A 26,736-nucleotide genomic window follows, 5' to 3' on the forward strand; every position below is an offset into this window, starting at 1 on the left:
CTCCTGATTCTATGATATATGTTGGTCTTGAAAAGTAACAGGAAAAATTGCACAACATAATTTAGATCTGTAGCTGCAAACTAAATATCCATCTTCCCTGTATGCTACGTGTCTATGTGTTTCCCAAGAGAAAGGGTTTGTTAGGTAACTCTGGAACCTTCAATTTATCAGAATCAGTACCAGCCACTTCTGGTTCTCTCATGTAAACCCATCTGAGGCTTCCTTCAACTCAGTTTTCTGTTCCGATTCATGGGGTCTATAGCACTGGCTATCTCTGCCTCTCAGATGGAGCACGTACACAAGCAATGTCAACTAGAATGGGAAGCGGAGGGGCAAAAGGGGGTAATAGTTCCCCTGAAAATGAAGAAGATAGTTATGGCTTCGTGAACTCTTCTTTCAGTTTGTTCAGTACTTATCTTTCTTGCAAGCTCTATGAAATATACTTCCACTTTTTGAAATGTTTGATTATGTACACTTATTTGCTAGTATAAAGTCAAAAATGATGGATCATCGTCACCTAAAGAGTCCTTCAGTTCAAAATAAACTGAACTTTTTTTTTAAGAATTTATTTATTTATTTGACAGAGAGAGATAACAAGTAGGCAGAGAGGCAGGCAGAGAGAGAGAGAGGAGGAAGCAGGCTCCCTGCCAAGTAGAGAGCCCGATGCAAGACTCAATCCCAGGACCCTGAGACCATGACCTGAGCCGAAGGCAGAGGCTTAACCCACTGAGCCACCCAGATGCCCATAAACTGAACTTTTTTATTGAGAGTCAGAATTAAGTACAAGTTAGCAGTGTAAATCATTGTTTACTCTCTTCTACTAGATGAAACAGAAGGCAAGATACATAGATCAAGAATTTAACTAAATGATGCCTGGAGGTTGATGTTACCCATTACTTCTATCTTTTGCTGCTATGCCTGTTTTGTGATATGTATTTGGAAAATATCACCTGTATCTCCTACCTGGTCAGGTTATTTCTCATCTAGTCCGCACTAGCAAATTAGCAAATTCCTTAATGAAACTGAGGGCCTCTGATTTCACTTTGAATCAATTTTTCCTTCTCATAGAAACTAGATGTGACTTCCACATCTACTTGTAAATCCTGTCTATTTTTTAATATACTTTATTTCTAGAAATTTTAGGATTCATAGCAAAACTGAAGAGTTCCCATGTACCTGCCGCCTCCACACACAGACACAACCTGCCCCTCTATCGGCATGTCCCACAATACTAGTGCATTTGCTACAACTGATGAACACTGACACATCATTATCACCCGAAGTCCAGACTCTAGGTTACAGTTCACTTTTGGTGTTGTACATTCCATGGGTTTTGACAAATGTGTAATGATGTATCCACCATTACAGTATCATCATACAGAATAATTTCAATGCCTTAAAAATCTTCTCTATTCCACCTATTCATCCCTCCCTCCCCCAACCCCATACTGTCTCCATAGCTTTGTCTGTTTCAGAAAGTTGTATTGCTGGAATTATATAGTATGTAGACTTTTCAGATTGGCTTCTTTCTTTCAGGAATATGCACTAAAGATTCCTCCAAGTCTTTTCAGAGCTTCATAGCTCATTCTTTTTCAGCATTTGACAATATTACACTATCTAGATGAACCACAGTTTATTTATCCATTCACCTACTAAAGGATATTCAGTTGCTTCTAGGTTTTGGCAATTATGAGTAAAGCTGCTGTAAATATTCATATACCAGTTTTAGAAATTATGAACAAAGAATATGACTGTTGGATAGTATGGTAAGAATATGTTCGGTTTTATAAGAAACTGTCAAAATGTCTTCCAAAGTGGCCATACCATTTTCCATCCCCACCAATAACGAATGAGAGTTCCTATCACATTTGGTGTTCTGTTTTGGATTTTGGCCAAACAGTTGTGTAGTAGTGCACATTATTTTCTTAATTTGCAATTCCCTAATGACATGTAATGTCAAATACCTTTTCATATTTGCCTGCCATACATACGGCTTCTTTGATGAGGAATTTGTTCAAATCTTTTGCCCATTTTCAAGTTGGATTATTAGTTTTCTTATTGTTGAGTTTTAAGAGTTCTTTGTATATTTTGGAAGACCATCCTTTATCAAACAGCCTTGTAAATGTTTTCTCCCAGTCTGCGGCTTGTCCCATTCCCTTGACACTGTTTTTCAGAGCATAGGTTTATTTCAGTGAAGTCCAACTTATCAATTATTCCTTTCATAGATCATACCTTTGGTATTATATTTAAAAACCATTGCTATACCTAAGGTGATCTAGATTTTCTCCTATGTTATCTTCTAGAAGTTTTACAGTTTTACATTTACTTTCAGATCTATGATCTATTTTGGGCTAATTTCTATGAGGGATGAAGGTCTGTGTCTAAATTCTTTTTTTTTTTTTTTTGCAGTGTATATCTAGTTGTTCTGCACCATTTTTTGAAAGACTGTATTAAGGACACCTGAATGGTTCAGCGGGTTAGGCACCTGCCTTTGGCTCAGGTATGATCCCAGGGTCCTGGGATGGAGTCCCACATCAGGCTCCCTGCTCAGCGGGGAGCCTGCCTCTCTCTCTGCCTGCCACTCCCCCTGCTTGTGTGAACTCTCCCTCTCTATCTGACAAATAAATAAAATCTTTAAAAAAATAAAATATTGTATTTCCTATATTGTATATTGTATATTTTCTTTGCTATTGTCAAAGATCATTCATTATATTCACACAGGTCTATTTGTAGACTCTATATTCTGTTTTATTAATCCATTTGTCTATTTTAAAACCTATGTCCCAATTATTATAGCTTTATAGAAAGCGTTGAAGTTGGATAGTGTCAGTCCTCCAACTTTGCTCTTCTCCTTCAACACTATGTTGACTTATTCTGGCTCCTTTGCCTCTCCATATAAACTTTAAAGTAAGTTTGCTGATATCTACAAAATAATTTGCTGGGATTTTGACTGGGATTGTGTTGAATCTATAGACCAAGTAGGAAAGAACTGACATATTGACAATATCGAGTCTTTCCATGAACACAGAGTATGTCTTCATTAATTTAGTTCTTATTTGATGTCTTTCAACAGAGTTTTGCAAATTCTCCCCATATTGATATTGAACATATTTTGTTAGGTTTATACCTAAGTATTTCATTTTTTCATAAGCAAACATAAATGGTATTCTGTTATTTTCAAATTCCATTTGTTCATTGCTGGTATATAGGAAAGTAATTAACTTTGGGTTATTACCTTGTACCCTACAAACTTGTTATAATCACCAGTTCTAGGAGACTTATGTGGATTCTTTCAAATTTTCTACATAGGCAATTATATCAATTGTGAATAGTTTTATCTCTTCCTTGTCAATCACTATACCTTGTATTTTATTTTGTCCTATTGCATTAGCTAGGACTTTCAGCATGATATTGAAAAGGAGTGGTGAGAGAAGACATCCTTGCCTTGTGCCTGATCTTAGCAAAAACAGTCTTTAGTTTCTCTTCATTAATTATATTTTTACTTGTAGTTTTGTTGTAGATGTTCTTTATCAAGTGAGGAAGTTCTCTTCTATGCCTAGTTTCCTGAGAGTTTTTATCATAAGTGGATGTTAGATTTTATCAGATGCTTTTTCTGCATCTATTGATATGATCATGATTTTTCTTCCTTTAGCCTGTTGATATGACAGATTATGTTAATTGATTTTAAAATGTTGAATGAGCCTTGCATACCTCAAATAAATCCCACTTGGTCATGCCATATACTTTTTTTATAAATTGTAGTAACCAATCTAATAATATTTTGTTGAGAATTTTTGCACTTCTGTTTATGAGATATTGGTCTGTAGTTTTCTTTTCTTGTAATGATTTTGTCTAAATTTGGTATTAGGGTAATGCTGGCCTCATAGAATTAATTAGCAAATATTTATATTCCTCTGCTTCTGTCTTCTGAAAAAGATTATAAATAATTGGCATAATCTTTCCCTTGAACAGTTGGTAGAATTCACTAGTGAACCCATCTGAACCTGGTGTTTTCTGTTTTGAAAGGTTATTAATTACTGATTCAATTTCTTTAATAGATATGTCTTTTCTAATAGAAAATCTTTTCTTATGTGAGCTTTAAACAGATTGTGTCTTTCAAGGAATTGTCCATTTGATCTAGGTTAACAATTTTGTAATTATACAGTTGTTCACAGTATTACTTTATTATCCTCTGGGTGTCCATGATAGCTGTAGCAATGTCCCTTTTTCATCTCTGATATTAGTAATTTGTGTTTCTCTCTTTGTTCTTAATTAGTCTGGCTAAAGGCTTATCAATTTCATTAGTCTATTTAAAGAACCAGCTTTTGCTTTTGTTGCGTTTCTCAACTGATTCCAGTTTCTAATTTCTTTGATTTCTACTCTAAATTTTATTACTTCTTTTCTTCCGCTTACTTTGGACTTAATATGTTCTTCCTTTTCTACTTTCCTAATGCAAAATGTTAGCAAATTGATTTTTATCTTTCTTCTTTTCCAGCATATACATTCAAAGCTATAAATTTTCCTATAAGCACTGCTTTTACTACCTGCCACAAATTTATTGTGCTTTCATTTCCATAAGGTTCAAGTAAGAAGCAAAAACAAAACTTTCTTCCCTTCCTTCCCACTGAGCACTTTGTCCAAGACCCTATTTCAATTCTGATAGCCCACTTATAGGCCAAGCACCACACACTCCCTGAAGTCACAAAACTGTGAGGGAACACCCCCACCCCCACAAATGACTACATCTCTCTGGAGTTAATTCTCAGACTTATCCACACTAAGCTTCCAGCAATTCATCTTTTCCAATACCAGTACTGGTTCCCCCAGAGGTGGGTTTTTGCTCAATAAGTTGTGATTTTCTGTATTTGTCTAACTCCAATTCTGGGGCCATTGGTTTACCCTGAGTTCTCAATTCTCTGACAGATCTAAGAAGAGTTTTTGATTTCTCAGTTTGTTTCAGCTTTTTACTCGTTAGGATGGATGGACAACTTTCAATCCCCTTATATGTCAGACCAGAAACTAGCAAACTAGGAAGGTATCACAAAAATGCAAATGCCTCTTCCCAGAAAATAGACAATATAACTATATCGGGATATAGTTGGGATATAGTTGGGATATATTGGGATATAGGAAAAAGAACATTAACTCTTCGCTAAAAGCGTTCTTTCACTGCATTCCAGGCAAAAGTTCTATTATATACAAAGGCTTGGAATCAAGAAAGAGAACAGTCCTTTTAAGAATATGCAAATGTTCCATAAGATTGGAATGAGACTTGTGTGGTAGAAGAGCAGAAAATAAGCATATAGAGATAACTAGGATAAGCATATAGAGATGACTAGGATTCAAAGGGTATTAAAGGTGAAAGAAAATGGCACGAATTGGTGTGTGTTTCAGAAAGATCACTAAGGGGTCATTATTCAGAAATGCCTTAGTCTCAGGGGCCTGACAACAAAGACAACAGATGGGAGGCTTTTTCAGAAACCCTCTAAGAGGTGATGACAGCACAAAGTAAGGCAGCAGCAGTGGGGGGTTGGGGATGGAAAGAGACCAATTTGGGGCGGGGAGGGGGGGGAGGAGGCACAAGATATAAGAGGTATTTAGGGCTTGGTGACATTTTGAATGGAGGCACTGAGTGTCTGGGAGAAGTTGCAGTTTCCAGGTTTCTGGCTTGGTGCAAGAAGGTGGGGGTGCCCGGGTGGCTCAGTAGGTCAAGCATCTACCTGTGGCTCAGGTCATGATCCCAGGGTCCTGGGATTGAGTCTGCATCAGGCTCTCTGCTCAGTGGGCTCCCTTTGCCCCTCCCCCCCACTGGTGCTCTCTCTTTCTCTCTCCTTCTCTCTCCCAAAAATAATGAAATCTTTAAAAGAGGAGAGGAGTGGGGAAGGGGGGAGGGGAAGGGGAGGGGAGGGGAGGATGGTGGTGCCATATACAGACAGAAGGAAGATTAAGAAGAAAAGATGACAAAATGACTTCTGAAGAAGCCAACTTTGAGATAACTAGGAGACACCCTAATGGAGACAGACAGATGTCTAGTAGTCAGTTGTATGCCCTAGTCTGGAGTTCACCACAGCCATCCTTATTCATAACCTAGAAGCTGTCCTTACATAAAAATAAGTTAAAAGCCATGTAAATGAGAGTGGAGTGAAAGGAAAGTCGTTTGACAGAAATTTTTTTTAGATGGCCAGCACTGAAGATGCATACTGAGCAAAACGAGCCACGAAAAAAACCATGAAGCAGAGGAAGAGAGTGGTCTGGTAGAGCCATTTTTTTTTTTTTTTTTTAAATTCAGCATTCACAACAGAGTTTAAGAGAAACTGGCAAATCCTCCACCTTCTTTCTCCACTCTGGCCACTCCTAAACCACACCACATCAAATACATCCACGCTCCGCAGGCTTTACACTCACTCGTGCCCTCCTCACAAAGTTCTCTCCCCGCATCCTACTAACCGCCAAAACTTCTATTCGCCCTTCAAGAACAGCTGGAATAGGGCCTGGGAAGTTTCCCGAATGGGTACGTCCTTTGCATCCCCTTTATCATTGTCCGCACAGCTCAGTTTCCCCGCTCCACTGAAGAGTCCTTTGAAGGGCTGGATCTTACTCATGTTGTCATCTCAAGACACTGTGTAGAAGGAGCACAAAATGGTGCAGTCCTGTTTCTCACGTGCTTCCAGTTAAATTCCTGGTTCCTCACATTCCATCTCTCTCCTTCATAAGCCTTATCTCGCTGCCTGGGCTAAAAGTTACAGGGGGAAAACTCCTTCACACACAGATAATTCCACATGCAGCCTAACTGCCTCGCGAAACCCCTCCAACTTCAGAGCTGAAACCACGTGGGCGCGACCTAGACCGTCTGCCGCGTCCAGCGCAGGCCCCGCCCAGCGCAGGCCCCGCCCAGCTCAGGGCCCGCCCCTCGCGACCAAAGAGGGCCTAGCAAGTCCCGCATTCACGCTCCGCCCCCGGTGCAAGCGGAGGAGCACGGCCCGCCCACACCGCGCCCACAGCGCCAGGCGCACGCCCCCCCACCACGTGCCCAGTACCGTGGGTCCCACCCCGGATGTCCGCCCCTAGCTGACTGAGCCCGAGGCCATGGCGAGCCAGGTAGGCCGTCCCGTGTCGCGCGACCGACTCCAAAGAAGGAAGGGATAGAGGGAAAGCGTAAGATGGAACCCGGCCGCTGACTGTGAGGGGAGCGCGGGTCTCGGTCCGTAGACAGGCACGAGTTGCCGGATCGGAAACGGAGCCTGGGGCGAGCTGTTCTGCGGGAAGGAAGGGAAAGAATCTTTGTTTGATTCCTTACTTGAAAAGATTTTGCCGCTTCTAGGGCAGCGGAAAGCGGGGGCGGGGGTGGTCGGTTTCCTGCTAGAAGTGGTTTAGGAGCACTTGTGCTTTGCAAATGCTAAAATAACTAACTTGCCTGGGGTCATAGTTAGCTGGTAGCAGAACCCGTGCGTCTAACCCTTACAATAGTTGTGTTTCATGATCGTAATTCATAATTGAACAGTGATGGTGACACCAAAGACTGTATTTGGGGAAGACTGCCAGAGCCCTTTCAGTAGTAACATTTTTGAGCATTTAAGGCACCAGAAGTTTATATCCTTTTAATCCTCCCGTGACACTTCTGCGGGGTGTTGTCTCCATTTTGCAGACCACAAATTGAGGTTTAGAGGTTTGGCGTGCTTAATGGTCACTTTAAGGTAGCCAAGATTCCGGTCCAGGTCTGTTCCTCTGCAAGCACTATTCTAGGTTCCTGAAATAGGCATTAGACAATAAAGAAAGGCAGAAATATACGAATACCATGAATAATTAAAAGTGATTTGGTGTTGAAATGTTTTGCAAACTTTAGAAATTTTCTAGAAAGATTTAGGACCTTAAATGTTGAAGTTGAGAAGAAACGGTAAACTGTAGACAATCTTTTAGACTTAACAAGTTGGCAAATTGTTTATCCTTATTATCAAGTGCCTTTATTCGAAGAAGGTGAGAAATTATAATCCTGTGATAGTTCAGTTGTTGAAGTAAGGCAATTGTCTGTGGATTTGGGGTGGAGCCTTTTCTGCTTAGAATCGTCATTGAAAGGAAAAGGTTAATCTTTCAAACATTCCTGAGAGGGGAAGGGGCATAAAAACTTAGATTATAGGTGTTAGATTATAGGTATAGATTATCATGTTGCTGGAAGTTCTCTAGGATCCATGACTATTCCAGATTTGACCTTTAGGACTTTGTTTTGAGCTTTAATGATCCATTCAGTTGGAAACAGATTCTAAAACAATGTCTGAATTTTTTGACCATCAGATTTAATACCTACACTTTAATTTGAAAAGCAGTAATTTCCAGCCTCACCAGTTTACACAAGCCATTCATCTCTCCATATAGTTCAACTCTCCTTTTCCTCCAGTCTTTGTTCTACTGCTACTAATAAGTATTGATTTATTATGACAAAGCTACACAATGCCAAGGACTGTTTTAGGGACTTCATTTTCAGTTACTTCTCACAACAGCTTTTTGTAATTGTAGGTGTTTTATCACTACTTGTAACTCTTTCTCATCCTTTGATATCCTAGTTAAAAGTGAAGATTTTTCAAACCCATCAACCAAAGTTAACTCTTTCTCCGCTTTGTGCATTCTATAGCACTTTATGCCTCTCCCTTTAACTTACACTTGTTGGATTTGTTGACTTTCCAGTCTGTCTCCTATAAACCTAGCAGTTTGCAACCTTTATTCTGTCAACAGATTTCATAAGCATTGTGTGAACTAATCCAAACTTTCCTGCGGGGTTGGAGAGGTGGCAAAATAGGTGAGGAAGATTAAGAAGTTCAAACTTCCACTTATAAAATAAAGAAGTCATGGAAATGTGAAGTACAAGGTTAAGAATAAAGTCAAGAAAATATTGCAATAACTTTGTATGGTGACAGATGATAACTAGACCTACTGTGGTGATCATTTCCTTTGATGTATATAAACATCAAATCACTATGTTGTACACCTGAAACTAATATAATATTCAATGTTAACCATACTTCAATTAAAAAAAAATGTTTAAACTCTCCTCATTACACCTGATTCTCTGGTAAAGGAGGAGTGTACTGATTAGAATTTCTAAGGCAATGCTGTGCTATAGAAATATAATACAAGTCCCATATGTAATTTTTATTTTTCTAGTTGCCACATTAAAATTGGATAAAAATTTAATCCATTATACAGTAATCCACACCACCCCCTGCCCTGCCTTATCCACTGTTTCAGTTACCCAAAGTCACCTACAGTCCAGAAGCAGGTGATCTTTCTGACCTATTGTCAGAAGGTCACTAGTAGCCTAACACTGCATCACAGTGCCTACATCACTCCGTGTCACCTCATGTAGGCATTTTATTGTCTCATATCATCACAAGAAGGGTGACTACATAACAGTACAATAAGATATTTTGAGAGACCATATTCACATAACTTACTATAATTGTTCTACTTTATTATCATTGTTAATCCCTTCCTGTGCCTAATTAATAAAGGAAACTTTATCACAGGTATATTTGTATAGGAAAAACATAATAATTTCAGATATCCACTGAGAGTCTGAGAATGTATATTCCACAGATAAGGAAGAACTACTGTATTCAAGTTACTATCATGATATATAATTAATATTTTTTAATATTAAAATACTTCTACTTTATTTGTACTAAGTCTTCATAATCTGGGTAACTTTTACACTTACAGTTTGTATCAGTTCAGACTGGCCATTTTCCAGCTCCTCCGTTAAACACATGGCAAGTGGCTACTGTATTTGTATAGAACAGCTAAAAGGAGTAGATGTAGTATTTTCAAGTTTCTGCCTTCTGTTACTCCTTGTGCTCCTTCCCACTTTACAGTTTTGCACTAAACCAGTGTCAGCTTAAACCAGCCGTAGAGGAATCCTCTAGGGTATATGTTAAGCATTCAGATTCCTTGGATCCTATGCCAGACCTACTAAATCAGATGGTCTTGGAATGTGTATTCTTTTTTTTTTTTTTTTTAAAGATTTTATTTATTTATTAGAGAGCAGAGTGAGGGAGAGAGCACAAGGAGGGGTGAGGGGCAAAAGGAAAAGGGCAAGCAGATTCCCTGCTGAACCAGGAGCTGGACTTGGACCTCAGTCCCAGGACCCTGAGATCTTGACCTGTGCCGAAGGCAAACACTTAACCCACTGAGCCACCCAGGCGCCCCTGGAATCTGTATTCTTGATGTGCTCCTGCTTATGCATGGTAGAAGGCCATTAAGTATTTGGTTAACAAAACTTCTTTACCAAAAGACACTTTTATATCTGACCATGTGGTCATCTCAATTAAATTTTTTCCATGAACATTATTTATATGAAATCTAAAAACGTGCAAAATAGTTCTCCCTATCACTTCAGGGTGTAGAGTTTTTGTGTGTGATATACTTTCTAAGATTAGCATTCCTCAGGACCTAAATTAACTAATAAGTAGTTCATTATTAGTGCAGGAGGATAAACAGTGTACTCTCTTTTTTTCCCCATTTCAGGTTATCAAGTGCAAGGCTGCAGTTGCCTGGGAGGCAGGAAAGCCTCTCTCCATAGAGGAGGTAGAGGTGGCACCCCCAAAGGCTCATGAAGTTCGAATTAAGGTAATGATACATCTAAGGCCCTGGAAGAGAAGACTTAAAATTAGGTCTCTGGGTAGGTGATTCCTCTGAGGATAAATCCCAAAGGCCAGTGTCAAGGAGAAGGTATCGAAAGTCATCCAACCTTAGAATCACAACATCTTCCTCTTATTTTACCCAGTTCGCTTTTGCAACACTCCTGTCTTTTTTGCTTTGATGTTGAGCTGAACTCAGCAACCTTCCCCACAGATCAATGGATTATTGCAACTTACCTTCTGTAGCCTGTGTTTAAGATGAATTTGTAAGATGCTCCCTTTTCTCCTGATCCCATGACTTAAAATGTATGAAGACCTTTGGAAACAGAAGTAGAAATGGTCTTCAGTTGTTAGACAAGGTTTTAAATAAGATTTGGAAAGAGGCTTCTGATTTAACTGGAGTAACAGCCAAGTGAAATCCGCTTGCTTAGAGAGCTTTAAAATGTAGTGACCCTTGCAGACAAGGCCGGGGTTCAGGGGATCAGTCTAGTCCTATTCAGCCTCTACTGTGGCAGAGAAAGGAAGATCCCCGTGGAGAAAAGGCTGTTGCACAAGGCAGTCACCTGGATATTTTTAGCATTCTACTGTGTTGTTTTGATGCAAAATTAATACTTTAAAGTAGTGACCACTGAGTAAAACTAACATTCTAGAAAAGTAAGCTTTTTTTTTTGCTCTGAATTAGAGTATACCTTCCCCATCTCACCTCCAAACGCTCATGCTCCCAGGGATCAAATACCAAGTGGAGGAGCCTAGGGCCAAGTAACTTTTCAAGATCCTATTCAACTCGGACCCAGGAATCTGAAATCTTACAGGGCTTAGACGTTTTCCCTTAAGTTCAGAAGCTAACCTGATTGTGATTTTGCTACTGAAAAAGAAAATGTGTCCTGGGATGTATTAAGATGAGCTGTAGAGCAATAGGAAGCTACTAACAAATAGCAGGTATATAGGTGAGAAACAGAGAAGCATAAACACAAACATTTCACACTTTTTTTTTTTTTAAGATTTTATTTATTTGAGAGAGAGTGTGTGTGTGCACAAGCAGAAGGAGTGGCAGAGGGAGAGAAAGAAGCAGACTCCCCACTGAGCAGGGAGCCCAATATGGGGCTGGATGGAGTGTGGCTCAGGATTCGATCCCAAGACCCTGGGATCATGACCTGAGCCAAAGGCAAACGCTCTACCAGCTAAAGCACCTAGGCACTCCTCCCAGATTTCTTTCTTGTGCTTTTAGTGCTTAGAACAATAAGCTACTTTTTAAAAACCAGAGAGATAGGAATGAAGGATTATTTAAGTAGAAATTCTGTGTGGTTGCTAAGAAGGGAGTCAGTTTCACTAAAAGCTCTGAATTTGGGCTCAGAATAAGTAGCCTGTCATATTTCAGAAGTAGGACATATCTCCTTAGAAATCACAATTGTCAGCAGTCAGGAGGATCCCAGCAGTGAAGTGGGCTCCACCTGCTTTGTACACAGGTCATGTTCCTCTCCATATCTGGAGGCACAGGGCCCATAAAGTCACCATGTTTACCTGCTCTTGCTAGCCTGCGCTGGAAAGGGGTCAGAAAAACTGTTTCCTTTGCATATAAACACACCATTACTTTTATGGATCACTAAAAAATGCTGTCAGTTCTAATTGTTAAGAGGCCATAGATTATAAGCACATGCTGATTTTTAAAGAGGTTAAAATATCAAAGAAATGTGTCTTAGAATCAGTGAAATACGGTATTAAAAATGCTTGCCTTTGACCTGTATCTCACTCTGAATTGCATGCAAACACACATAAGTGCTCTTTAATATCCTGTTAGATTATTGCCACTGCAGTTTGCCACACCGATGCCTATACCCTGAGTGGGGCTGACCCTGAAGGGAGTTTTCCAGTGATCCTGGGACATGAAGGTGCTGGAATTGTGGAAAGTGTTGGTGAAGGAGTTACTAAGCTGAAGGCAGGTAAGGAGGATATTTGAACCACTTGATTTCATAAATTCAACTAATTTCTGCAAGGAAATTATATTTCCAATAAGCTATGCATTGTTTCTTCATGAACAGATTATCACCTGAGTCATTTGTCAAGAACGATTTTATTCCTTATCTGGGAAGTACAAATACTGGAGTGTTTTTACTTTTGGATTTTGCAGACTACTGTTCTTCTGAAACTATTTTTCCCCAAAGCCAGTTTTGACCAATTACGCAAGAATTTTTGAAGGTTCAGCAGTGAATCGGTATTTCAAATCCCATGACCTTGTTTTCCAGTTAAAATTTTAAGAGCTCCATTTCAATCAAAATTTTGAAAACTTGTACTTCTTGTATAGTCAGTGGTGTCTGAATGATGTTACCTAGGTTATGTTCTAAGTGAAAGTTGTTAATTTGGAAAGCCATGCGAGTTGACAGGAGTGGGAATTTACAGGGGCTGATGCATCCATTTAGAAACAGAGGTTCCCTATTCAGGAGAGTATCTTTGCATTTGTTTCCCAGGTGATACTGTCATCCCACTTTACATCCCACAGTGTGGAGAATGCAAATTTTGTCTAAACCCTAAAACAAACCTTTGCCAGAAGATAAGGTTAGTATCTTTGTGATGTTTTTCTTAAAATAATAAGTAGTTGTGTGGCAGTGTATACAGAATATTCTATCTGCATTATTTCATTTCAGCCTTATGGCAACCTTATCGCTCATATCCCCATTTTCATGGATGAGAAAATTAAGACTCAGAAATTAAGTGGTTTACCCAATATCATAACTGTTAGATAAAACAGAATTTTCTGAACCCATTCTCCTTCCATAACACTAGGCTAAATTTGCCAAAATATACATTAAGGAGGGACATGCTTATGAAATTAAATGAAACCATTTAAAGAGCCATTTTATTGTCCATGAGATCCAAGTATAAACCTCATAGGTTACTAGGAAGACTACGGGAGATAACCTAACCCCTTACTACACAGAAAAAGGTGGTTATTTTATTGTAGTAAGGTAGCAGCACTTAACTCCATTTTGAGGCAATTTAAGATCTCCGTGTATTCACCTTTTTTTTTCTTCTTCTTGAGGTAGAACATATATAATACAATACTTAGTCTATAAATCTTAAGTGTACAGCTCCATGAGTTGTTATGTATATACACACCTATATCCACCTAGATCAAGATCGAGAACCCTTCCAGCACCCTATGGAGTCATTCGTATCCCTTCCACGTCAGTACCTGCCTCCCTCAAGGGGAACCACTATTCTCATTTCGTTTGCTACAGGACTTCATATAAATAGAATCTCATACTGTGTGCTCTTTTTCTGGTTTCTTTCATTCAGAATGTCAGTGAGATGTATCCAGGTTGTGCTGCCATATTTCATTCATTTATCTCTAGCCATTCCCCTATTGATGGACATTTAAGTTGCTCCTTCAATGTTTGGGGCTATTGTGGCTCTTGCCGCTGTAAACATTCTTGTGCATATCTTTTAGTGAATGTATGCACTACTTTCTCTTGGGTATTTTCCTAAGATTGGAATTGCTGAGTATAATACCATGATTTCATTTAGATGACCAAATTTATATTTCTTATACGTATTTGGTATTCTGCCATGGTTTCTGGCTCATAGCTACTAAACCCTTGGAATTTCCTATGATGTGGGCTATGAAGGTGTCTTTATCGTATTATTAAAAGTGACCTTTGGAAAACCGTTAGGAAACCTACGAACGGCCTGGCCTTTGGTAGAGGAAAAGGGGCTACTGAGTTGAATCAGCCAATGGCCAGTGTCAACCATAACTATAATTAAGCTTCCTTAAGCCCCAAAAGGATGGTTCAGAGAGCTTTGGAGCTAGTGAACACATGGAGACTGGGGAGAGTGACATACCTGGAAAGCATGTGGGAGCTCCTCAGTTTTTTCCCATACCTCTTATGCATCTCTTCATCTGGCTGTTGATTCGTATTCTTTATCATATCCTTTAATAACAGAAGTGTTTCCATGAGTTCTGTGAGCTGCTCTGGAGAATTAAAAGAACTTAAGGAGGAAGTCTTTGGAACCTCCAATCTGTAGCCTATGGGTCAGAAGCATAGGTTCCATGGGGCACCTGGGTGGCTCAGTCAGTTGAGCCTCCTACACTTGGTTTTTGGCTCAGGTCGTGATCTCAGGGTTGTGGGGTCGAGTCCCGTGTCAGGATCTGCACTTGGCACCAAATCTGAGATTCTCGGCCTCTCCCTCTGCCCCTCCCCCAAGTCATGTGCACGCATGGACCTGCACATACTCTCTTCTCTCTCAAATAAAGTCTTTAAAAAAAAAAAAAAAAGGCCCTTGTAACAGCCTGGAGCTTGCAACTGGCTTTTGAAGCAGAGGGTAGGGACAGTCTTACAGGACTGAGCCCTTAATCTATGGAACCTGGGCGCCTGGGTGGCTCAGTGGGTTAAGCTGCTGCCTTCGGCTCAGGTCATGATCTCAGGGTCCTGGGATCGAGTCCCACATCGGGCTCTCTGCTCTGCAGGGAGCCTGCTTTCTCCTCTCCCTCTCTCTGCCTGCCTGTCTGCCTGCTTATGATCTCTGTCTGTCAAATAAATAAATAAAATCTTTAAAAAAAAAAATCTATGGAACCTGATGGTTCTCCAGGTAGCTGGCGTCAGAATTGAGTTGAATTCTTGGACCCTGCTGTGTCCAAAAATTGTTCAGTGTTGTGTGTGAGGGAACACACCCCCCCACACACATTGGAATTGTGTCCATGACCTAGAAGATTGAGTCATATATGGAAAATCCATGTGTTCTCATATTTGTTTTCTAGTGCCATTGTTAAAATTAGCTTATATGTTTGGGAAACGAGATTCCATTTACTTTATAACATAAGTCCAGTTAGTTTTGGCAAAGCTAGAACCAAAACAAATCTTGTTTGGAAAGATAATTTCAAACACTGTCTAAAAGCTTGGGACCTATCAAGTATAATAATGATAATTGACTTTTTGTGGCTGTCTGTAACCTTTTAGAGGGACAAGTCCTTTCAAACATAAAATGTATCCCATGTCCCCTTTTGTTAAAGAAACTCCTCTGGAACAGAAGTGATTTCTTACATTAAGGAAGGCTAAACAAACTTAAGTTGTTCTCTTAAAGATAGAAGTTATTTGTGGTGGAGCTTTGTCACATAGTTTTTTGTTTCTGGTCTTAGTTTTCTCTCCAAGGGAATATATTTGCTCTTACGTCTAGAGGCAATCCATTTTCTCTTCATCTGTGTATTTGTTTATTCTGTGTATTCCAAAAGATTAGCTTAAGAATGTACATCAAATTATAGTACACTGTTTTTACTAAAAACAAATATTTATTAAATAATTTATTAAATTAATTTATTAAATATTTATTAGTATTGTCCCTGTGCCAAGCACAATAATAATGCTTTATGAATGCTCATTTGATTTTTATAACAATCTGTAAGGAAAATACAATTGTTTCTCTCCATTTTCTAATGAGGAAACTAAGGCACAAAGGTTAATTAACTGGCCCATGATCACACAGAATTTGAACCCAACTGTGTTTGACTTTAGGGCCTGCACTCCTAAGCAGGACATTACATTACCTATCTATTTAGAATGTCAAAAATAACTTTTGATACCATTTATCATACTGGTGGCCTTTGTGAGGGTTTCTTTTTTTTTTAATCCTTCATTAGTGTTACCAACTACAACGGCGAAAAAAAAGAAAAGATAACTTGAATCCTTGAGGACCGTTTTGAAAAAACAAGCCTCCTGAAAGATCTAAATTAGCCAGTGTGGCTATCTATTTTCATCACCTGATCTGCATAATTGCTCATAATCTCTCCTTGTATAGATTCTGGCTTTGGCTCTGTGCTTTCAGAAGTTATATTTGCTCACAGTTTTATGACAGAATTTTAAAATTATTTCATCTGTCGTAAGTTGTATCTGTTAAATTTATTTCAATACCAACAGTAAGATCCAGAAGGATATTGAATGTTGGCAAATGTCTTTCTTAAGTTTCCTTAATAAGGCATTGCTGAAAGGTGCTAAATTATTAACAAATACAATAGAAATTAGACTTTAGGGATCACCTGGGTGACACAGTTGGTTAAGTGTCTGATTTTTGTTTTCAGCTCAGGTAATGATTTCAGGGTCGTTCAGTGAGCCCCACATCATGCTCCTGTGCTAAGCACAGAGTCTGCTTGAGTTCTCCCTTTCTCTCTACCCCTTCTGCTTACGTGTGCACGTGCTTTCTCTGGCATGTTTGTGCTGTCTTCTCTTTCTCTCTGAAAAAAATTTTTTTTAAATTAGACTTTGGGTCATAGCACACATTTCTGTCATATTTAAAATCGATTTTCCTGGGGCGCCTGGGTGGCTCAGTGGGTTAAAGCCTCTGCCTTCGGCTCAGATCATGATCCCAGAGTCCTGGGCTCGAGCCCCACATCGGGCTCTCTGCTCAGCAGTGAGCCTGCTTCCTCCTCTCTCTCTCTGCCTACTTGTGATCTCTGTCAAATTAATAAATTTTTTTTAAAAAATCGATTTTCCTGTGCATTTTGGGAAACCTGAATTTACCCTGCTTTTTTCCTTTTTTATTTTCTTTAGAGTTACTCAGGGGAAAGGATTAATGCCAGATGGTACTAGCAGATTTACTTGCAAAGGAAAGACAATTTTACATTACATGGGAACCAGCACGTTTTCTGAATATACAGTTGTGGCTGATATCTCTGTTGCTAAAATTGATCCTTTAGCACCTTTGGATAAAGTCTGCCTTCTGGGTTGTGGCATTTCAACTGGTTATGGTGCTGCTGTGAACACTGCCAAGGTAAGACATTGACCTGGATTTTAGCTTCTGCCTTCTAATTTGATAAGACAGAGCTTTGCTAAAATAGCGAACTTGGCCTGGTATGTAAGAAACCTAGTGATTTCCTTGATACTTGCGCAATGAGTACCTAATAGACTGTCTTTACTATTAGGTGGAGCCTGGCTCTACTTGTGCCGTCTTTGGCCTAGGAGGAGTTGGATTGGCGGCCATCATGGGCTGTAAGGTGGCTGGTGCATCCCGGATCATTGGTGTGGATATCAATAAAGATAAATTTGCAAGGGCCAAGGAATTTGGAGCTTCTGAATGCATTAACCCTCAGGACTTCAGTAAACCCATCCAGGAAGTGCTCATTGAAATGACTGACGGGGGTGTGGACTATTCCTTCGAGTGCATTGGTAATGTAAAAGTCATGGTAGGTATGTTTCACTTTATTCCTTTTTTTCTCTAGCTTTATTATAAGAATAGAGCATAAAATACCCAAAATATTGGCTGATTGACTGTTTATACTATTATAAATTATTATTTTATATTTTATGAATATTATGAATTATTATTATAAGTAAGGCTTCCAGTCAACAGTAGGCTATTAGTTAAATTTTGGGGGAGTTATGTGTGCATTTTTGACTGCACAAGGCGGGGGTGCCCCAATCCCTGTGTGTTGTTCAGGGGTTAGCTGTACATCCACTTCACTAACCTCAAGCAACAGCTTCTCTAAAGCTCAGTTTCCTCTTGTGTAAAATGCAGACAGTAATGACACCTCCTTCACACAGAGTTGATACTCAGCAGGAGTATCACGATTCTCCACCAGCTTCCTTTATTAAAGTCTTTAGAATTTTGAACTAGGATTTATTTTTAAAACTAGACAGCAGGGGGCGTCTGGATGGCTCAGTCTGTTGAGCATCTGCCTTTGGCTCAGGTTGTGATCCCACAGTCCTGGGAACGAGCCCCATGTCAGGCTCCCTGCTCAGCGGAAAGCCTGCTCCTCCCTCTGCCTGCCGCTCCCCCTGTTTATGTGTGCTTGCTTGCTCACTCTCTGCCAAATAAATCAAATCTTTAAAAAAAAAAAAAAACTAGACAGCAAATAAAAGCTTTAAATTCTTTCATTTTGTGTTAATATTTAGCCAGGTTAATAATTTTTTAAAAAATACTGTTGAATGAAATTACATTTACTAAATATTCAGTATGATCATCTTGTTCTGATTTTCTTAAGAAGCTCTGAGCTACCACTCTCTCCCACCAAAGCTATTTTGCTGATCTTCTCAGCCAGATGCACTGACCTCTGTGATTTGGTCCTATCTCTGCCTGCAGAGAGCAGCACTGGAGGCCTGCCACAAAGGCTGGGGTGTCAGCGTCGTAGTTGGAGTAGCTGCATCTGGTGAAGAAATCTCCACTCGCCCATTTCAGCTGGTAACAGGCCGCACGTGGAAAGGCACTGCTTTTGGAGGTAATTCAGTGGATGAGCACGTTTTCTCTGTTGTTATCTCCATTGGCATAATTTTAATCCCAAGCTGATTTTTATTTGTCTTGTTTTAACAAGGATTTTCATAGACTACCTTCTCATCACAAGTTGTTGCATAGTTGCTGTAATGGGAGGGTTTCACGTTCATTCAGTACTCACCCCAGGGCTGGGGAGATGCTCACCTTCCTGTGAAGCACAAGATCACATTCCGCACACACAGTCAGTATCCTATTGATGAGGAAATAGTTGGGGGTCAGGCAGGAGTGAGGAGTTGGTTCCAGGATACACAAACAACAGTGTCAGCCACACTGTTACGCTCTGGACTTAATTGTTGGCATTTCTACTCCTCTTTCCCGAGCGCAGCTGTTACTGGATGTGATCATACCTCTGTCTACTTAGTACTGACTTCAACAGTAACCAGTACAATACTGCAATAAAATACTGGGTTTTTTTTTTTAATTTATTTATTTGACAGAGAGAGACAGTGAGAGCGGGAACACAAGCAGGGGGAGTGGGAGAGGGAGAAGCAGGCTTCCTGCCGAGCAGGGAGCCCAATGCAGGGCTCGGTCCCAGGACCCTGGGATCTTGACCTGAGATGAGGGCAGACGCTCAACAACTAAGCCACCCAGGTGCCCCCGAAAACACTATTTAAGAACAAACTTTATAATAGAATTGAAAAGTTGCCAGACTGATCATTTTTCCCTTTTGTGATCCTAAAAAGTACATGGTTGGTTGCAGTTGCCTAACTACTGGTAGAATGCTGAAAAATCATTTCCATCTTTTTCGTGGTTGCTCAGCTAAGAAGCACAAATCGTGCTTTTATATCCCAACAATTATGAATGAATGAAATCTTAATCCTAGACACACAATCCAGAGAGAAAAGCCTGTGCTACCGCCTTCCAGTCACTCTAATTACAGTTACAGATGAGCTGCCCTCGATGTCTATGCATTGGGCCTGCGATCACCTCGCCACTCACCCTAATCCGAAGTTGTGTTTGCAGACTACTCTACCAAAACCATGGCACACATGCCCTCCAGGATGAAGTCTCTGGATCCACACCATAGGACTGTCCCTGCCATCACAAAGGAAACTGTGGGGGCGCCTGGGTGGCTCAGTGGGTTGAGCCGCTGCCTTCGGCTCAGGTCATGATCTCAGGGTCCTGGGATCGAGTCCCGCATCGGGATCTCTGCTCAGCGGGGAGCCTGCTTCCTCCTCTCTCTCTCTGCCTGCCTCTCTGTCTACTGTGATCTCTCTCTGTCAAATAAATAAATAAAATCTTTAAAAAAAAAAAAAAAAGATGTCAAGGGGCGCCTGGGTGGTGCAGTCGGCTAAGCGTCTGACTCTTGGTTTCAGCTCAGGTCATGATCTCAGGGTTGTGAGATCAAGCCCCACATTGGGTTTAGCTCAGTTCTGCTTGCAGATTATCTTTCTCCCTCTGCCCTTCTCCTGACTTAGGTGAGCTCCCTCTCTTTCTCTGTCTTGCTCTCTCTCAAAAAAATAATAAAGTCTTAAAATAGGGGCACCTGGGTGGCTCAGTGGATTAAAGCCTCTGCCTTCTGCTCAGGTCATGATCCCAGGGTCCTGGGATCGAGCCCCACATCGGGCTCTCTGCTCAGCGGGGAGCCTGCTTCCTCCTCTCTCTGACTGCCTCTCTGCCTACTTGTAATCTCTGTCAAATAAATAAATAAAACCTTTTAATAAATAAATAAATAAAGTCTTAAAATAAATAAGGGATTTCTATTAAGAAAAATATATAAAACTGACTAAACTTGCCTTTCCAACTAGATATATGCCTCACTTGAGTATCTTAGAATAGACTTTTAAGGTCACACATCCTCCCAGGGTCTTATCTGCATTTGAAAGGACAGTCTGAGCCTGGGAGACTGGAGCCTGGGGTTTGATCTAACCCTCACTGAAGCCTCTTCCTCCCGGCACATGCTGATTGGGAAGTAAACTGGAGCACTGGGGCCCAGTGGTGTTGTTAAAATAGATGAAAAACAGATGAAAATAGAAGTTTTGGTCTAGAGAAGAGTGGTGGCTGTAACGGTGTCTCCGTTACCAGGAGATTTTAAAGGTGAAAGAAGGGGGTGCCTGGCTGGCTCAGTGGGAAGAACATGTAACTCTTGATCTTGGGGTCAGGAGTTCAAGCCCCATGTTGGGCATGGAGCCTACAATCAGTCAATATTATACACACACACACACACACACACACTTTTTTGTTCTTAAAGGACAAAGAAAAAGCCCCATAATTCTTAGGAGAAGAGTAATTGGTAGAAGATATAAAGAGGGAGATTGAGAAAAGGCTCAAAAGTGGTTTGAAACAAGCTACAAAGTGTCCCTAGTTTAAAGGGTGAAGAGGCTTCTTTGTCGTTTTATTGCATCTTTCAGTAAAAGTGAAAGACTGAAGTCCCTGATTTTGTTTAAAATCTTAAATAGCTAAAAATTTCCCACTTTTGTTTTCAGTTTCACAGTTTTCTAGGGTGAGATGCTATCCCTAATTTCATTGCTAAATTTAAAACCAAAGGAATAAAGTCCTGTATCACATCAGTTTTATTCTTCCTTGAATTTCATGATTATAGAACTCTTTGTTTTGTGGACCTAAGTAAATTTGTTGTGAAATATCCAGAGTTCTGTCCCAGGCAGTTTAAAATTTTGTCTCAATTTGCTAAAAACTTAATGAGATTTTAGTAAATCTTAATACAGAAAAAGGAAAATACTCAGAAGGCATTTACTATTTTCTTAACTAAAGACAATCATTAAATTCTTCCTCCTCTCTGCTGATTTTGAAGGTCTCCATTCCCTTTTAATTCATGATAAAATTTATTCTCTTAAATGTCTGTCACCCACTAAGTAATAAGCATACTCTAAAGATTTGTTGGGAGAATTAATAGATGTATGATTTCTTTTAGGATGGAAGAGTGTGGAAAGTGTCCCAAAGTTGGTGTCTGAATATATGTCCAAAAAGATAAAAGTTGATGAATTTGTGACTCATAATCTGTCTTTTGACCAAATTAATGAAGCCTTTGAACTAATGCATGCAGGAAAGAGGTAAGCTTCCTTTTTGGGTATATATTATAAAATGTAGTAATGATTTAGGGTTTATGGAGGGGGGGTTAAAAAAATAGTTTTGGTGGTCTTCAAAGATAGCATTTAAAACCTATTTATTGTTTCCTTCTCTTACAGCATTCGAACTGTTGTAAAGCTTTAAATTCAACAGAGAAAGCTTTAAATTCAGCAGTGCATCCTTGTACCTAAGTCTTGCGGTCCAGCTGGAACAGCCTGACAAACAGGGAAAAGATCTTCCAAGTTCACAGCCTCTTAGACATTCTAGACCTTCTAGGCCTTCTCTACTGTTAATTCTAGAGCAACCTACTTTAGGCAATATTTTTTGTATAATTCACAAACCTCTAATCAAGGACAAGACTAATAGAGTCATAAATCTGATTTCTTAACTCTCCTTCACATGAATAATTGCCAGCTCATTAAGGAATATCCCAACATAATAAAAATAAGTTCTGCATATGTGTAGATGTTTTCATCTCTCTTTTATGCTGAATTCATTCTCATGGTTCCTGTCCCCATTATCTTCATTCTTTAAAGAAAAGCTAGAGGAGGGAGATGAACCATGAGAGACTATGGACTCTGAAAAACAATCTGAGGGGTTTGAAGTGGCGGGGGGGTGGGAGGTTGGGGTACCAGGTGGTGGGTATTATAGAGGGCACAGCTTGCATGGAGCACTGGGTGTGGTGAAAAAATAATGAATACTGTTTTTCTGAAAATAAATAAATTGGGAAAAATAAATAAATAAAATAAAAAAAAAAAAAAGAAAAGCTAGAGGAAACAGGGCAGTGGTGAGTATCTGCACCTTGCCTTCTTCTGTCCTCAGTTATTTTTGCTTAACTTTTAAGTCTCTGGCCCATTTACTAAAGAACAGATTTCCCTCACCATCAGGGGCAAAGTTAATCAGAACCCAGGTCAGCCTCTGTGAGAGTACATTCTTGAGAACAGATACCGTGCCTTGTTCAGACTTACTCTCCCAATTCCTAGTATGGCATCTGGCCCACAGTGGGCACTAAACTTCATTAAACTACCTTCTGGACAGAAGGTATGTGTGTGTTGGTGGTAGCTCTATGAACTTTCAAGCATATTAAAAATATATACTGAATTTCACATTTTTCCAATTCTAGATCATATTGCCTTTCCTCTCCAGAGGTTTCTTGTGAAATACCTGCCCACATCCTTTCCTCACCACCCAGAATTTGGTGTTTTTCACTCTTCATGCATGTTGTTATACTTTATACATATCCATTAACCTTCTAGTCTTTGGTATGGAAAACCTGATACTGTCTCATTCTGCTGCTTTCATTTTTTACTCATTATTGTGTGATGAATCATGCATGTCATGCTCTTTTTAATACTGTGTTACAGTATTCAGTTATATGAAATAATCTACTTGCTGTCTAAATGATGGCATAAAGCAACTTCCAGAGCTGTTTCTGTTTTGCTAACACTGGTGACAACCACTGTACATCTTGCTGATTATGTTAGTTACTTAGGCCATATAGCTGACCCTTGAACAACATGGGTTTGAACTGCACAGATCACTTACACATGGATTTTTTACATTATGGTACTGTTAATGTATTTTCTCTTTAATATTTTTCTCTAGTTTATTTTGTTGTAAGAATACCACTTATAAGACTTATATAAGAAATATGTTAATCAGCTGTTTCTTAAGGCTTCCAGTTGAAGGTAAGCTGTCAGTTGAGTTTTGGGGGAGTAAGAAGTAATATGTGGATTTTCAAATGCGTGGAGGGTCAGCAGCCCTAACCCCTGTGTTGTTCAAGAGTCAGCTATATATCCTTGGATTAGCGCATCTTGACTAGAAATTGCCAGATTGTTCCTCAAAATGGCTGAAAACTTTAGCAAGTGAGATGGACATGACATGGTATTTTGTTGCTTTAGCTGGCTTTCCCCTCAGTTACTAAAGTACTATTACATATTTGTATTTTCTTTTTTGTGAAGTATTCATTCACATACTTTGCTCATTTTTCTGTTGAGTTAGTTATCTTTTTCCGAGTAATTTTTAGAAGTTACTATAGATGTCAACCCTTCATCCATCTTATATCTTACTTTAATATATCTTATATTTATTTTTAATAGAGTCAAATGTATCAGTCTTTTTTTGGTGCTCTTAAGTAACATTTATGTTTTTTTATCCTAAGCAATATAAAGAAGCAAAAATGATTCATAATCTTCCCATCCAGGTAATCCATTGACATAGAAAAAAATAAAACATAAAAGCAACATATCCAAGAGTTAGAAAATTCAAACAGAGAAAACTATATAAGAAGAGCAACACTCCCCTCCCACAATACACGTAGTTGACTGCTGTTAAGTTTATATTATCTTCCCAGAAGTTTCAGTACATATAAGAGCATTGATACATATCCTTTCAGACTACACAAAGCATATTGCAGACTGTCTTTGTATCAACACATTGGATATGCCATGCACATTAATCTCTTCTGGTTGGATTGAACCCATGTGCTTTTTTTATTGTTTTAATACTTTCGATCAATGTGGCTTAATTGCTCCTATAAAAAGGTTGTGTTTCTGAGCACCATCTAGTTGACTGAAAAGTAGAAAAGTGGCAATTATGGTCAGGTCCTCTCCTTTGTGGATCTTTGGTGCATTTGTAGGCAGTGCAACCTAGCTTTTCAGTTTAGCTAGAGGGCTAGAGTACACTAGGGGCCCAATAGTCCCAAACTATTGCCCTGAGAAAACCAAAAGAAGAAATTAAAACTAGCTTCTACCACAACTTCAGAAATAGGCTTTTAATCAGGTTTGATATCGCCTAGACTTCCAGGAACCAAGTATATTATTACCTTGAGCAATTACACTAAGAAAATGGACATGTAGGGTAATAATGGAGAGCTAATAATTCTTTAAAAAGTTTTTTTCCCCATTGCTTTTCTAATACATGAGGTATACACAAATGAGATGGTATTTTTATGTTCACCAGTGTGAGAAAGTAAAGCCATTTTTAAATATAAAATAATTAACTCCAATTCTTGTAGCTGGCCAATTAGAGAGTTTACTTTTTATTTCTGTCACAGTTAAGTACATACTCCCGAGCCAGCTAATTCAGTTTAAGAAGTAGGAGCATTTCCTGGCTGAGAGCACAATTGTCTACTCAAGGAACTAGTAGAAACAATCAAGTTTATAAGATCCTTATTATAAAGATTCTTGGATCATGGGACTATAAAGCTTTTTCAAGATCCTTTTAATATATCCTTTTGGGTGGCATCTAGGAAGTTATTGGCTTTAGAAGAATGGCTAAAATCCATTCACTGTGTGCATGTCAGCAAATCTACCCTGGTTGCCCAAAATTAGGAGTCTACCACTTTAGAAGTATTGTTGAGAATTTTTTTTATAAGTATCTTAAACTGCTTTCTTGGACAGATATATAATTTTAACACAAATGGCTAACCCATTATATATTTCATGAAAGTTAGTGAAATGTATTTTTAATTTAAGTACCTAAAATTTTACAGTATTAACTAATTTTACGGGTTCCTGGGTCGCTCAGTCAATTAAACATCCAACTCTTGGTTTCGGTTTTGATCTCGTGGCTCCTGGGATTGGCCCCCGCATCAGGCTCCACATTCAGCAGGGAGTCTGCCTGAGATTCCCTTCCTCTGCCCCTCCCGCCCCCACTCACACTCACTCTTTCTCTCAAAAAAATAAAATAAAAATAAAAATAACTAAGCATCTTTTTCACTGAAAATTTTTACCATACCTAGCTAATATTTTTCAAATCTTATTTGCATATCCATTTTCAGCATGCTGTGCTATTCTTTTTATTTAACCCTACTAATGTTCACTAGAGTAAGATGTCTAAAGACAGACATGTCTGACTTAGAATAAGTTCTTTATTACATGCAGAAAACTAACCTATAAAGTAGGAACATATAGAATGATGAGGTTTTAGGGGATGGAGGCAGGAAAAAACTGCATTATATCCAGAACAAGTCACAGGGAACCAGTTAATGTGTGTACAAATTAAACCAAACAAACAATGCTTCAAAAAATAAACATAATGCTATTTCCATTCCAAAAAATAAACATAATGCTATTTCCATTTATCCCATTTGAATGCAAAAATATACATAGCTGGTAATTGTTAAAACGTTTGTTGATTTGGAAATAGAGGGAATATATTTTCCATGCACAGAATTCTTCAGAACATTTTCTGCTTGGCTACCAATCTGCCAGTTACGCTGATGATCAAAGTCCTAAAGTAACTGACAGTCCCTTTGGGCCTAGAGTCACTTTGTGACCCGGGAAAAAGACCAACTCCGGATTCAGCCAAATTTATTTCAGTTAATACACAAGATCAGATTTAGAAAAAGTATACTACAAACACATTTGGAAAACATTTATAAATTATATTTAAAGAGATATTTCGATAATAAATGCATGGAACTAAGGGAATTGTGTCTTTAAAGAAGTAATTACGAAGCGAACAGGGACAAAGTCCTCCATTATACAAACTGCTTTGGTAGAACTTTTCTTTCTGAGACAAAGCAGGTGGGATGACTTTTAAGCAGACTGGTTTTTATCAAGGTGGACATCATACCAGAATTCCTTAGGAGATAAATTTTGCACATGTTCTTTTCAAGAAAGGAGTGCTAATGTACCAAAGAACCACCGCCAGTTCAGAATGGACTCAAATGTCCTTGACTACCAAAACCAGGCTATATGAAGCAACATAAACAGTGAAAATGGGCTCTAAAATATCTACTGCTCTTTCTCTAAATTATACATCTTCATACTAAATGTTCTTATCCTCAGCTATTTTGTTTGCTCTGAGTCACTCAGGCTCAGAT

The 26,736-nt window shown here is 39.1% G+C and overlaps 1 protein-coding gene across 1 annotated transcript; it reads left to right on the top strand.

Annotated features, from left to right (window-relative positions):
• The first annotated feature begins 7,021 nt into the window (after positions 1 to 7,021).
• LOC122889357 (alcohol dehydrogenase class-3) lies at positions 7,022 to 22,366 on the top strand. Its single transcript, XM_044224430.1, has 9 exons — positions 7,022 to 7,098; positions 10,516 to 10,617; positions 12,427 to 12,568; positions 13,094 to 13,181; positions 17,165 to 17,384; positions 17,536 to 17,796; positions 18,693 to 18,828; positions 21,754 to 21,892; positions 22,028 to 22,366. Exons 1-9 carry the CDS (start codon positions 7,087 to 7,089, stop codon positions 22,050 to 22,052), a joined length of 1,125 nt encoding a protein of 374 aa, XP_044080365.1. The 5' UTR covers positions 7,022 to 7,086; the 3' UTR covers positions 22,053 to 22,366.
• The last annotated feature ends 4,370 nt before the right edge of the window (positions 22,367 to 26,736 follow it).

The sequence above is a fragment of the Neovison vison genome, chromosome 11 (genome assembly GCF_020171115.1).
Source record: "Neovison vison isolate M4711 chromosome 11, ASM_NN_V1, whole genome shotgun sequence".
In the NCBI taxonomy this organism is placed as follows: domain Eukaryota; kingdom Metazoa; phylum Chordata; class Mammalia; order Carnivora; family Mustelidae; genus Neogale; species Neogale vison.

Bases quoted from the DNA above. Each gene is read 5' to 3' on its own strand.
- LOC122889357 (XM_044224430.1), top strand. The intron at 17,797-18,692 runs GTAGGTATGTTT...CTCTGCCTGCAG, and splicing joins TTGGTAATGTAAAAGTCATG to AGAGCAGCACTGGAGGCCTG. The intron at 18,829-21,753 runs GTAATTCAGTGG...GATTTCTTTTAG, and splicing joins GAAAGGCACTGCTTTTGGAG to GATGGAAGAGTGTGGAAAGT.